Raw genomic sequence first — 13871 nt, 5'->3', positions numbered from 1 at the left:
ATAAAGCCAATAATGCACACTGTACTCCAACTGAGGTCTTACGGTTTTACATAGGCTCATCGTTACCTCTTGACCTTTATATTCTACACCTCGTGACAAATTCTAGAATTCCATTCGCTTTTTTAAAAACATCCTCATCAGCCTGAGTTGTGCCTTTAATGTCCTGTGAACCTGTCCCCCCCAATCTCTCTGCTCTACTGAGCAGACTTCCACCGAGCGCCATTAGCTGTTCATTTTTTAATCAAAACGCATCACCCCACACTTACAAAGGAATCACATTCACCCTGCAATCAGAGCATTGATGCAAAGCAGGTTACGTCACACTGACCTTGAAGTTATTGTGTAAATGCAGAGTCAAGGATCAACTTGGCTCTCGAGCGAAGGAGAGCGAGCTCTTGTGTAAAAGCAGCAAGAGCGATCTTCTGCAAACCGGTTTATTGGGCGCAGAGGAATGTGAAATCTGGAGTATAGCTGCGGCAGGTTTTTAATGATTTGCCAACCTTGAGCTATCAATGGTTTTAGCACAGCAGACGCTATACCACCGGTGAGACTCGATACTGTGTTGTGTCTGTGTATTTTTATGTTTGAGAGCAGCATCAGACCTTGTAACTTCAACCTTGAACCTCCCCATCCAAAGGTAGGTACTGAGAGGAGAGAAGCTCCCAGCCCCTCCATTAAGAATAGATGATCTATTAATATCTACTGAAACAAATCTTTCAACAGATAAAAGAGGGCCAGTTAACAAGGCTGCGGTCACACGTGTTCCAGTGGGCAGGGCAGCAGCAGAGGCCCAGGCCCAGGAGCCCGACTGCCCTCTCAGCTGGAGAACCAACGGTAACGTGTTGACCCCAAGGAGATGGGAGGGGGCACCAAGAGAAACGAGGAAATCCGGGCCTGCAGTCTTCCTACTCCACCCACAGTGACTGAACATCATGCCAGAAAGAAAATAAAGACTTGCATTTCTCCAGCGCCTTTCACCACCTCAGGATGTCCCAAAACACTTTACAGCCAATGAAGTACTTTTATAGCACAGTCACTGTTGTAATGTAGGGAACAGGGGGAACAATTTACACACAAGGAAATAAATGATCAAATCACCTGCCTTAAGTCTTGGTTCAGGGATAAATATTGGTCCAGACACCAGGGAGAACTCCCCTGCTCTTCTTTGAATAGTGCCAGATTTCACACCTACCCGAGAGGGCGGACAAGGCCTCAGTTTAACGTCTCATCCGAAAGACGGCACCTCTGACAGCGCAGCACTCCTTCAGCACCGCATTCATTTGCCAGACTAGGTTATGTGGTCAAGTCTCTGGAGTCGGACTCCGTTCCGAGCCCCGGCCGACACAGACAAGCCTCCTTCCGTCCACACAATACTATTTTCCAAATTTGCGGTTTCTTCCAATCACAGCAGTCAATGCTTTCCAGAACTCTTATTTCCTCTAAATTGCACAGTTGCCTAGATTCAATTTCAGACTTAATTTAAGAAGGTTTTGTTCCAAAATTTACCACAGCCATTTCACAACCAAGCAAATTTATGATGGAGTTTCCATTTTTATCTCTGTGGAGCTATGAAATGGCTGTGGTAATTTTTTTATATTTTGGCAGTGGTTTTTATAAACCAATCCCAATGCTTGCATGTATTGTGTACATATAGTTACACGGTTTGTGTTTGAATTCTTTGAAGTCGTTATTTCTGTGTTTCCTTATACAAGCTGATGACTCAATGTGGAAACCAGACCACCCCAACACCACGTTCTTTCGACCTGAACACAATTAAAGTTCTTAGGAAAAAAAATTCCCTGTCCCAAATGTTCACGTCTTTCCCTTTGCAGTGCTGACTGATCTGTGATGGTCCATTTCATCTCAACGCATCTAACGGCCTAATATAAAATGGTGCTATCACTTTGTCAGCCAGGCCAAGTCAATTTATAATCCACAATCCTTTATTTTGTTGTTAAATCCAATATACAGGTTGCACCTCGATATAAGTCACATCCCCACTTTAAGTAGTCTGTATAAGTCACACTGCTATGCCATTTCTAAACTTAAATGGTTTAAAAAATTTTAAAGCATTACTAAATTCTGCCCAGACCCTGTGAAGGTAGCTCTGTGCCTCCTCTCTGCCCTCTGTGTAACACTGCGGAAATCCAAGCTCTGTCAGTTCCAACACCAGCAGACAGCGGAGCCCTGACTCATGTTCAGGCATCAAGCTGTACCTCAAAACACAAGCAGTAAAACCATACGCCGTCATTATCCAATCAAACAAATTGCTTGGGAATGATTGTTCTGCAGCTGAGAAAACCTTAATTTCATCTGCAATAAAAGAAATATAAACCACCGTCTGCAAACGCACGCTCAATCGCCGGAGATCAGAAATACAGCTGGTTTGGCCAAAATGCAATGAATCCCCTGGCTCAGCGCCGGAGAGGAGGGGTGTCCAACCATCGGCAAAGCTAGCACAGTGCCACAGATGAACCAGCCCACTAACCCCTATCCGTGCGGTCAAGGCCATACTTACATTCCAAAACACTCTCCACTTGTGAGGGAGTCCAGAACAAGGGGGCATAAACAGAAGATAGCCCAACAGATCAAATAAAGAATTTAGGAGCAATTTCTTCACAGAATCAGTGGTAAGAATGTGGAACCCGCCGCTACATGGAGTGGTTGAAGGCATTGGTGCATTTAAGGGGAGGCTTGAGGGAGCAGGGAATAGAGGGATAAAGGGGCAGGGTGTGAAGAGGTGAATAGAGTGGGAGGAGGCTCACGTGGAGTATAAACACCGGCATAGACCAGCTGCGACAAACAGTCAGCCTATACATTCTGTCTAATTCTTTGTAAAAAGGATCTGTAACACAATGAAGCCTATTGATACCTTGCCCAGACATGGCTCACTCTGTAATAGGTACAATTAAAATCTATGATCTCCTGAATCTTTGAGCAAATCTAAATTGCAGAGAACTCGCTCGCTTAGTTTAGTGCTTTTCATTGCTGCACTCCTTCACTTGATTTATAGCCACACTCAGGCTCAGAGATTTTGCTGTCAACAGGAAAACGTTGCTGTGCTGGACAAGTTAGTGTGCACTGAAAGAGGCCGTTTTCTACAGCAAAGGGCATAAAATTACCCCCCCCCCCCATGACCTTTTATTAGTCTTTTTTAAAAAGCCATTTTTAATTAGCATAAAAAGCTAAAAATTAGTTTCTTTGCACGTCCAATGTGGAATTGATGTTAATGGTTTCTGTACATTTCTCCAATCGATGGAACTCTTGCAATAAACCAGTGTACAAGAGTGCACGGACGTTCCCGGGGAGCAGATGTGCTGACAAGAGTCCTCTATGGGTTAAACTCAAGTAACTTTGAAAACAGCAAAAATCAGCCTTTTTAAAAAAAAAAAATTGCTCTGCTCTTTGCTCGGCTCTCTCGGTGACACACACTGCTCCGAGCCCAGCCTCCTCAAAGCAGCTGGCAGCTCGCCTCTTGGCAGCACGCTCGCCCCGGAGTCAAACGTTTGTGGGCGAAAGCCACGACTCAAAACCAATACTTAGGCTGACAATTTACTAGTGCCAAGGGAGCGCCGGCAGTGCCGGAGTTGTCCCTTTCAGATGAGACTTTAAACCGAGGCCCTGTCTACCTCTTCAGGCGGATGTAAAAGAAACCTAAATAAAGAGAAGGGGGTTGTGTGTGTCCTAGCTAGGGTGTATACAAGAACAGCGCACGCTCTCTTTCCAGAAGCATTCAGTGCCTCATCCTTACATGGCATCCATGACAGTCACCCAACCACTCCACTAGGTCACTGGGAGCACTCTGTGCCGCACACTGGCCCTTCCATTCTCTAAAATCTCAGCATCAATTGGTTATTTTGTTCAACTTCAATTTGAATCCAACATTACATCACTGCTGTTCAATCAGTTCTCCATAAATGTAACTAAAACGAGAGAGAGCTCCCATACAGTTGTACATTCCACCTTTACAGCTCCAAGGCAGAGTAACCACTTCTTCTGGTGTCTGAACGCTGGCTGCACAGCCCCAGACAATATTCTCTGGCACACAGGTTCAAATTAAGTCTGAACACGCCTGGCCAGATGACAGAATCCTTGAATTCAGCTTTCCGAACCCTTCCCTATCATGTTCGTTTAGGCATTACAGCTTTCCTTTCAGGCAAGCCCTATCCTTCCTCTGATCTCAGGGCTGTGGAATGCCTGGGGACACACGGCCTGGGTTTGTACGCTGGAGCCAAGGGCAGAGCTGCTTTAACCCTCGCACTGCTGGAGACTGACTGATTGTCGACACGGATCAGAATTCAGAATGGTTTCCATGCCCGAAGGCACGAAAATAGAAGAGTGAAAGATACGGGCCTCGGGCGAGCTTGCTGCTCAAAGAGAAAGGGAAGTAAAGACCGCTGCTGGCTGGTGTCAGGTGAACGCGTCGGCTCAATCCAACAAGAAGATACTGTATTAGAATTTACAGGAAAAACAAGACAACGTTATAACCAAGGAACAACGAGCTGAACACAAAGCTGGGGAAAATTCAATACAATATTCTTCAAAATCATTCCTAAAGGCCATGCTATAATTCACTCTCACTGTTTACCTGCAGTTAAAAGATATAAAACAAGAATTACAACCAGTTTATTTCTGGAGATAATAAAACGTTTAAAGATAGGGATCGCTGCTGGGTCCCTTGCTGTTTGTAGTGTACATTAATGATTTAGATATGAATGTAGGAGGTATGATCAGTAAGTTCGCAGATGACACAAAATTGGTGGGGTGGTAAATAGTGAGGAGGGAAGCCTCAGGCTACAGGATGGGCAGAACAGTGGCAAATGGAATTTAACCCTGAAAAGTGTGAGGTGATGCATTTTGGGAGGACTAACAAGGCAAGGGAGTACACAATGAATGGTAGGACCCTAGGAAAGACAGAGGATCAGAGGGACCTTGGTGCGCATGTACATATACATAGATCCCTGAAGGCAGGACAGGTAGATAAGGTGGTTAAAAAGGCATATGGGATACTTGCCTTCATTAGCTGAGGCATAGAATATAAGAGCAGGGCGGTTATGATGGCACTGTACAAAACGCTAGTTAGGCCACAGCTAGAATGCTGTGTGCAGTTCTGGTCACCACACTATAGGAAGGATGTGATTGCATTGGAGAGGGTGCAGAGGAGATTCACCAGGATGTTACCTGGGCTGGAGCGCTTCAGCTATGAAGAAAGACTGGACAGGCTGGGGTTGTTTTCCTTAGAGCAGAGAAGGCTGAGGGGGGATCTGATTGAGGTGTACAAAATTATGAGGGGCATAGATAGGGTAGATAGAAAGGAACTTTCCCCCTTAGTAGAGGGGTCAATAACCAGGGGGCATAGTTTCAAGGTAAGGGGCAGGAGGTTTAGAGGGGATTTGAGGAAAAACTTTTTCACCCAGAGGGTGGTTGGAATCTGAAACTCACTGCCTGAAAAAGTGGTAGTGGCAGGAACCCTCACAACATTCAAGAAGCATTTAGAAGAGCACTTGAAACGCCATAGCATACAAGGCTACGGACCAAGTGCTGGAAAATGGGATTAGAATAGACAGGGCTTGATGGCCGGCGCGGACACGATGGGCCGAAGGGCCTCTTTCTGTGCTGTATAACTCGATGACTCTGATGAAATCACTATTTTCCCCTCCCTCACCAGAAGTTCACTCGGGCTACATACCAACTGCGGACAGGTAACTAGCACCCAGGCCCTCCCCGATTCTCTGCTGCAAGCCCTGCCAAAAGGCAAGTGGCCCAGTGACATTTTACAGGCTCCAAGGGCTGATCAATCCTTTTGTGACAACTACACCTGGCGGCTGTCCCTTCAGATTCAGCTGCCAAACTCACCAACACTTTTCCAGCATTAATCCCAGCTCGACCTTAGCACAAAGCGCCGAGAGTCCTAGCTACACCACGGCTGGCATCAGTTCAACAGGGTAAACATCGAAAGACTTTGGTTTCTCCATCTAGAAAGAATGGTGTAATACACACACCTGCTTCATTGCAATGCTAACTACATCGTGGAACAGTGAACATGTTTTATAACAATTAAATAAAACTGCAAGGGACTCGAGGGTCAGTCTTAACTCCGATGACAAGAATCTCTAGAATATTAAAAAGTCTTGCATACAGAAAGCACTTCCTGTAAGTGTCACTTACTTCCTGTCACACTTTGTTGACAATGCCCCTATTGTTCTATCAGTATCTCCTCAGACTCTCAATGGGCAACGCCACAGGTGATCTCCTGCTACTATCTGTTTTAATGAAATTTCTGGCCTGCCAGACTTGTAACGGGCCAGAAAGTGTCTGGTTTCTTGCAGGACTGTCTGTTCCTCTTTGTGGGGGGAAACTGTGGAGTGCAGAGTGGTCTGCAGCTAATAAAAAGGAAATGATTCATCCCAGCTTACATCTCTGTCCGTAAACAGCACCTCATCAAGTCGAGATTGGTGGAGCAGATACCCGGAGTTTGTGGAACGCTGATGCCTCAGTACACCAGTGCAAAAGAGACGCTGATCGTCGCCTCCAATGGGTGTGCCATTCGAGGAGAACTCGATGCTTCAGACAAACAGCCAGGTATCTCTCCGAAACCTGCTTCACACCAACAATTCAGAATACTCGGTAAGGTCAATTCTTTTTTTTAATCTTCCTTTTGTCCAGCCAAAGTCAAAAGGGAAGAGCATCAAATAACTCGGGCTACAAGCATTGTCGGCCCGCTCCCTTCCTACTCTTCATTCCATAGGGATTGGAGGCAACCAGAGGCTCCATGGGGTGTCTTTCTCACATGAAATACTTTTTACATGGAGATGTGACCCAACACTGAAAATGACTACGGCTGAGGGAATTTTACTGGTTTGAAACAGCTTTAGGTAACGGGTGAGAACTCCATTGTTCTACTGCTGTTCTAACCCATTCTGTCTCTTAATAATTGAAAACTAGCTAGTCAGTTTTCAGCCTGAATCATATGTGTGTTGTTTTCCTCTGGTTTTTGGGAGAGATCAGGTATGATGCTAGTATCGCAGACCATCACCAGTGTGTACCCCACTGGGAAATGCCTTCATTTTCCACCCTGGAGCCTGCTAACCCAGACTACTTGCAAACATGGCCCCATTATAGTTCATTGGGAGTTGGGCTTGCCAGTGCAAGCAGACTTTATTGTTGGGTATGGAAGAAGTATCTGGAGGTGGCCTGAATCTCCATAATTAAAAACTACATCCCTGTCAGGGGCAAATATGCTGGCAAGTCAGATGTTTGAATATGTGAGATCAGCCATGATTTAATTGAATGGCAGAACAGGGTCGAGGGGCTGAACGACCTACTCCTGTTCCTATGTTCCTAACATTTCCAAAGGCGTGCGTCTTTTTAAGGCAATAACTAGCCCACAATTCTAAGAGGAGCTGTGTACAGTAAAATTAGCTTTTCTAAAAATACTGCATCTACAGAAAGAAGATTCAGTTACAATAACTGGCAGCACACGGTCAAAGACTCCGTGCACTTAGGGTAGGTGCTTTCTGCGACTTGGTGGGTTAACACCTGCCGCCACCAATTTTCTCCCTTCCTCTCCTGAAGGTGGGCAGGCTGGGGTTCTGTCCTATGGCCAAGAGCTCTTCAATACCTCACCCAAAATGACCATGCAAGTGCGAGCCACTGTGAGGCACTGAGTGTACAGAGGGTACTGAATCAAGATTCAAGATTCTTTATTTGCCATATGTAACTAGTACAATGGAATTGTACTAGTCCGATTCTCACCTGACGTTCCTGCGCACACACTTACCAGTAGGATCAACTGACCCCACACCCCCTCCCCAGCCCAGGGTACAGACCACCTTAACAGAGATCAGTTGACACAATAGAGACCAAGAGTCAAATCTGGAGCAGGTGCGTTCTGTAAAGCTCAACACTAGACAAGGCAGAGCAGTTAAACCACAAAGTCCCCAGGCAAGCACCTCAGGCAATTCGTTTCTGAAAGGAACATTGCATTACCCATGCTGTAAATGAAAGATAATGACATTCCTGTGATACTTGGATTGAATCAACATGCACATGAGTCACAGTTATCTTCACAGATCACAGAATCACAGAAACCCCACAGTGCAGATAGAGGCCATTTCAGCCCATCGAGCCTGCACCGACACATATCCCACCCGATCCCCGTAACGCCTACACCAACACATATCCCACCCTATCCCTATAACCCCACGTATTTAAGCCCCCTAACACTAAGGGTCAATTTATCATAGCCAATCAACCTAACCCGCACATCTTTGGACTGTGGGAGGAAACCCACGCAAACACGGGGAGAATGTGCAAACTCCACACAGACAGTCGCCCGAGGCCGGATTCGAACCCGGGTCTCTGGTGCTGTGAGGCAACAGTGCTAACCACTATGCCATCTTGTAATCTAATTTTCATTTCTTGATGCTTTTCAGCACTCTCTTGTCTGATTACCTTATAATCTCAACGCAGGACAGTGTGGACTTTGGATTTCAACCAAAAGACCAGCAACATCAGTCACTGGGACTATCCATCCATGCCATTTCCTTCCCCACCTCAGTGAGGCAATGTTCTTGCAGGTCTCTAACCAGCAGTATCCTAACTCGCACCGAGTCCCGTTCCTGTGCTCGCTGACCTACACTGGCTCCGGTCCAGCGACGCCTCAATTTCAAAATTCTCATTCTTGTTTTCAAATCCCTCCCTATCTGTCTAACCTCCTCTGGCCCTACAACCCTCCACGATCGCCGTGTTCCTCCTAGTCTGGCCTCTTGGACATCCGATTTTAATCGCTCCGTAAGCGGCCGCGCCTTCAGCTACCTAGGCCCTAAGCTCTGGAATTCCCTCTCTACCACTCTTTCCTCCTTTACGACATTCCTTAAAACCTACCACTTTAACCAAGCTTTTGGTCACCTGTCCTAATCTCATGTGGCTCGGTGTCAATTTCGTCCGATTACACTCCTGTGAAATGCCTCGCGACGTTTTACTATTTACGATAAAAGGTGGCTCAGACCCTTCAGGATACCCCAGTGTACAGGCAGAAAACCAGTCAATATACTTTACGCTGTTGGGAGTTTTTATGACAAGGTTACATATGTTACGATAGGGCTGAGACAATGATAACAGCTGGCATTTATATACTGACTTTAATATAAAAAGCATTCCAAGGCACTTCACAAATAGGTTTAATGAAAATGGATGCCGAGGCAGGAGGAGATTAGGAGGGGTTACCAAAGATTACGTCAAAGAGATGAATTTTCAAGAGTTACTTTTGAAATGAGAGGTTCAGGGAGGGAGTTCCACAGAGTATGACCAAGGCAGTTGAAGGTTGCAACATCAATGGTGGGTCAAACGGATGGACAGCCAGCCAGAGGAACGGTGTGATCGGAGGGCTGGGTGAAATGGCAGCGATAGAGGGGACAAGGCCATGGAGAGATTTATAGATAAGGACAAGGATTTTAAATCGACTACAGTAAGGGACAGCGAGCCAGTGTAGGAGAAATGAATGCAGGTGATGAGCAAGAGGGACTTAATACAGGACAGGGTACATACAACAGTGTTGGACAAGTTCAAGTTTATTGAAACAACAACAGAAAATGCTGGAAACACTCAGCAGGTCAGGCAGCATCTGTGGAGAGAGAGAAACAGTTAACGTTTCAGGTCGATGACCCTTCGTCAGAACTGGGTGTGGCTGGTGAAAGTGGAGCTGTACTCCAGCGTGAATCACTGCCCATGGCTCTGACAAAGGGTCACCGACCTGAAACGCTGACTCTGTTTCTCGCTCCACAGATGATGCCTGACCTGCTGAGTATTTCAAGCATTTTCTGTTGTTATTTCAGGTTTCCAGCATCCACAGTATTTTGCTATCGTATCGTGTCAAGTTTATTGATGTCGGATATGGGAGGCTAGCGAGGAGAATATTATAGTCGAGTTCGGGGTGACAAAAGGCAGGTATAAAGGTCGCAGCAACATTTAGGTTGAGGTACGGGCGGGGGCAGGCAATATTCCAGAGGTAAAGTAAGTGGTCTTAGAGACGGAGATTAAGTGGAATTTGAAGCTCAGCTCAATGTCAAAGGGGACAGCAAGATTGCGAACCATCTAATTCAGTGAGAGAGTGGCCAGAAAAGGGAATGGAATCAGTGGCAAGAGAGGAGACTAGCAGGGGCAGAGTACAATGGCTTCAGTCCTTGTGATGATGAGCTGGAGGAAGTTTTGGCTCATTCAGGACTTGGCGTCAGACAATTATTTATGGGTGGTTGAGAGATGTGGTGGTGAGGTAATGTGGGTCATCATCAAGTCTGTGTCAAATCTGACCCCATGCCTCTGGATGATGTCACCAAGGGGCAACAATGTAGATGAGGAAGAGGAGGGAGTCAAAGACAGATCCTTGGGGGACCCTGGAGATGATGGTGTGGGGGGAAAGAAAAGCCAATCCTGGAGATGCTCTGGCTGCACTCAGATGGATGAGGAGGGGAGGTGACACCATGCAAGGGCAGCTCCACAGTGCTGGAGGGCGGAGGGGGCAGGGGCAGGGGCGAGGGGAGGGGCAGTCCCATCAAATGTAGCAGAAAGGTCGGGGGGGGGGGGAAGAGATGGTACACCACAGTTTGTTCATGACTTTGACCAGGACTGTTTCATTGTGTGAAGTGCAGGTGTTGGATTGGAGGGATTTACCTTATACTCCGTACATTTGGATAATAACCTCCAACCTTCTCCCCTCATTCCCTAAAGCAGTGATTCACGCTGGAGTACAGTTCCACTTTCACAAGCCACACCCAGCACCTTGCCAAAATGGCCATTCCTACAAGTGAATGCAGGAGCAAGAAACTGGCAGCAGATCGGACACCCCTTATCCGCCCCACCCCATTTTCCTTTTCATCAAAGTTAATGGAAAGGAAAAATCGGGCAGAGTGTAGAATGGGCGTCTGATCCACTGCCGTCGCAATCCTGCTCCCACCAAAGCTGAAAGTGCCTTTGGCCGGCTCTTCGAACATGGGGCGATCACAGCCGCCTCGAACCCACTCCTGGCCCACGCAGTTCCCAGCAGGGTCACTGGGCTGCATTCAGGATCACAGACCCTCCCCGTCCCGTCCCCAGCCACCCCGCCCACCCCTGATCCGTCCGCCCTGTCTCCACCCTCCCAACCCCCATACCTACCACCACCACCCCCCACAAACAACCCCTGCCACCACCATCCCTACCCTGGGACTCAGAAACCAAATAGAGAACCCCGACTCCACCTAACTCAGCAGAGCAGGCTCCACACCTGCATCCCTCCCGACCTGCAGCACTGATCGATGGGCAGTGCACTGACCAACTGACCTATTTGGTGAGTGAAGCCGGAACCTTTAGATTGTTTCACACTAAGCTTCTGAAATCTCTTTTGAAGCATTGGTTGTGTAATAGAGCTGCAAGTTTGCCAAGAACTGATTTAACAAGGTTCACACCATCAGAAATTATCCAAAGTTTAAAACAAATTTTGACAAAGCTTCAATTCACAACCATCAGAACAACTGCACTGAGATCATTCGCCTCAACACTCAGATTTCCAAGACGTGACTGAAAACAGGTCTTGTGATAGACTTGTATTTGCTCCAGCGAGGCACTGGAGGGGGGGTTGCAAAAGTTACAAAAGCCTGGCATTACAATTAAGCAGGAAGAACGAAAGCAGATAAATGGCAGATTCTGAAACAGGTTTGAAGTTTCTGCAGAGGAGACCCATCTTCCCACTGCAAGCTACCTTCGTGTGATGTGTCCACCCTCCCTGTGGCCAGCCAGGCTGCTGATCAGAATACATCCAGCTGGGCGGATAAAGCAGAAGTGGGGCTGGGTGCAGGGGTGATGTTCGGTCTCTAACCTTGCTCAGGAACACCAGTCTGGTTTTGAATACCTCTTAATGTCTCTTTTACTTCTTTTGTTCTCTCCCAGCCCTGCCTTTCGATCTATTTCATTTCATTTCCAGTTTTGAAAAAGGGTTAGGCCTGAAACGTCGACTCTAATTTCTCTCCACAGATGTTGCCTGGCCTGCTGAGTTTTTCCAGCATTTTCTGTTGTTATTTCGGATTTCCAGCATCTGTAGTATTTTGCTATCGTACCAGTATAAAGATCTTTGGCTCAGTGAGTGCCTCAAGGTATCCATTGGAGCAAGAGCACACGTATAAAGCCTATACAATAAACTTTCCAAATCATATTTACCACCACAGAATCCATTTAGCTATTGTGTCCTACACTTTAAAAGTCTCTTTTGTTTTCCTTAGGTTATTACAGTTATCATCTTTTCAAGCTGCAAATGAGGATTCTAACATAATAAATATATATAATGTGCAGAAATAATATGGGGCCAGAAGCTAGACACTGATTTAGAGGAAACTATGAATAGGTTTTAAGACATAGCAACAATTCCAGGCTGGGTAAAATTAGCCTTTGCTGCTATCTGGTAGCAATTTGACACAAATACCCGCAAGTATTTGAACCAAACTCACATATCCAACTGGCCCAAGTTTTCCCACAGAGCCCAGCCAGCGTTTCCAGCCCGGCTCGGGGCTGGACTCAAAGGTTACAGAAACTTTTTCACAACTTTGAAAACTTTTTATTTTGGGGTGGGCGGGGGGAAGCCGCCTGAACTGCTTCTCAAACATACCGAGAAACGGAAGATAAAACGGCCGCTTGTACTCACCGCAAAGGAGAGCAAAAGGACTTGGATGAGGAGCCGGCAGCGACCCGAAGAGGCTTTTCTCCCTCCCATTTCTTGTCCCCCCGCCGCCCCGGCAAACTCAAAAAGCCCAGTTGCTGGAGAGCGCCCGCTGAGGCTAGGGCAGTGAGAGCGAGTGCTGGAGTCTGTGTCCCTGTCCCGGTCCCGGCGGCTCCTGCCTGTGTCCCAGCTCCGCTCCTTCACAGCCCGGAGCCCAGATCAAAAGTTACTCAGACTCCAAACTCGGGCTCCAGCTCCGCCTCTCCCCCAGCACACATGTATTTCCAGGAATGGATCCTGCTCCAGCCCCTCGCCTCCCACTCTGCGGACTGGACTTTCAGGAACGGAGTTAAACTTCTAGCCAGCACCACCTGATGACAAGTTCCCCAAATCCCCACTGCTGCTCCAACAACCTTGCCGCCTTCTTCACTTGGCTTGTTTTCCGATTGGTCAGCTCTGGGGAGCGGCTCCCGCCTCTCAGTCACTGGGCACTGGGTCTCTCAATCACTGGGCCTCTCAGTCACTGGGCGCTGGGCCTCTCAGTCACTGGGCGCTGGGCCTCTCAGTCACTGGGCGCTGGGTGTCTCAGTCACTGGGCCTCTCAGTCACTGGGCGCTGGGCCTCTCAGTCACTGGGCGCTGGGTCTCTCAGTCACTGGGCACTGGGTCTCTCAGTCACTGGGCGCTGGGTCTCTCAGTCACTGGGTGCTGGGTCTCAGTCACTGGGTGCTGGGTCTCTCAGTCACTGAGCCTCTCAGTCACTGGGCGCTGGGTCTCTCAGTCACTGGGCCTCTCAGTCACTGGGCACTGGGTCTCTCAGTCACTGGGCGCTGGGTCTCTCAGTCACTGGGCCTCTCAGTCACTGGGCGCTGGGTCTCTCAGTCACTGGGTGCGGAGTCCCTCAGTCACTGGGCGCTGGGTCTCTCAGTCACTGGGCCTCTCAGTCACTGGGCGCTGGGTCTCTCAGTCACTGGGCGCTGGGTCTCTCAGTCACTGGGCCTCTCAGTCACTGGGTGCTGGGTCTCTCAGTCACTGGGTGCTGGGTCTCTCAGTCACTGGGTGCTGGGTCTCTCAGTCACTGGGTGCTGGGTCTCTCAGTCACTGGGTGCTGGGTCTCTCAGTCACTGGGTGCTGGGTGTCTCAGTCACTGGGTGCTGGGTCTCTCAGTCACTGGGTGCTGGGTC

General features: G+C 47.9%; 1 protein-coding gene across 12 annotated transcripts in view; it reads right to left on the bottom strand.

Annotated features, from left to right (window-relative positions):
* The window catches only part of hspg2 (heparan sulfate proteoglycan 2), a 647132-nt gene extending 634086 nt beyond the window's left edge, over nucleotides 1-13046 (bottom strand). For 10 of the 12 annotated variants that reach the window (XM_085966756.1, XM_085966759.1, XM_085966758.1 and 7 more), the window contains exon 1: nucleotides 12674-13046. In XM_085966756.1, coding sequence (XP_085822882.1) covers nucleotides 12674-12742 — 69 coding nt within the window. In that variant the 5' untranslated portion in view covers nucleotides 12743-13046. The remainder of the gene's footprint in view (nucleotides 1-12673) is intronic. The other 2 variants (XM_085966767.1, XM_085966768.1) reach the window with 1 other exon arrangement.
* Nucleotides 13047-13871: the final 825 nt, after the last annotated feature.

The sequence above is a fragment of the Somniosus microcephalus genome, chromosome 25, assembly GCF_052327205.1.
Source record: "Somniosus microcephalus isolate GS21.2 chromosome 25, FLI_Smic_1.0, whole genome shotgun sequence".
NCBI classification, from domain to species: domain Eukaryota; kingdom Metazoa; phylum Chordata; class Chondrichthyes; order Squaliformes; family Somniosidae; genus Somniosus; species Somniosus microcephalus.
This window is presented reverse-complemented; position numbering and strand designations above follow the sequence as displayed.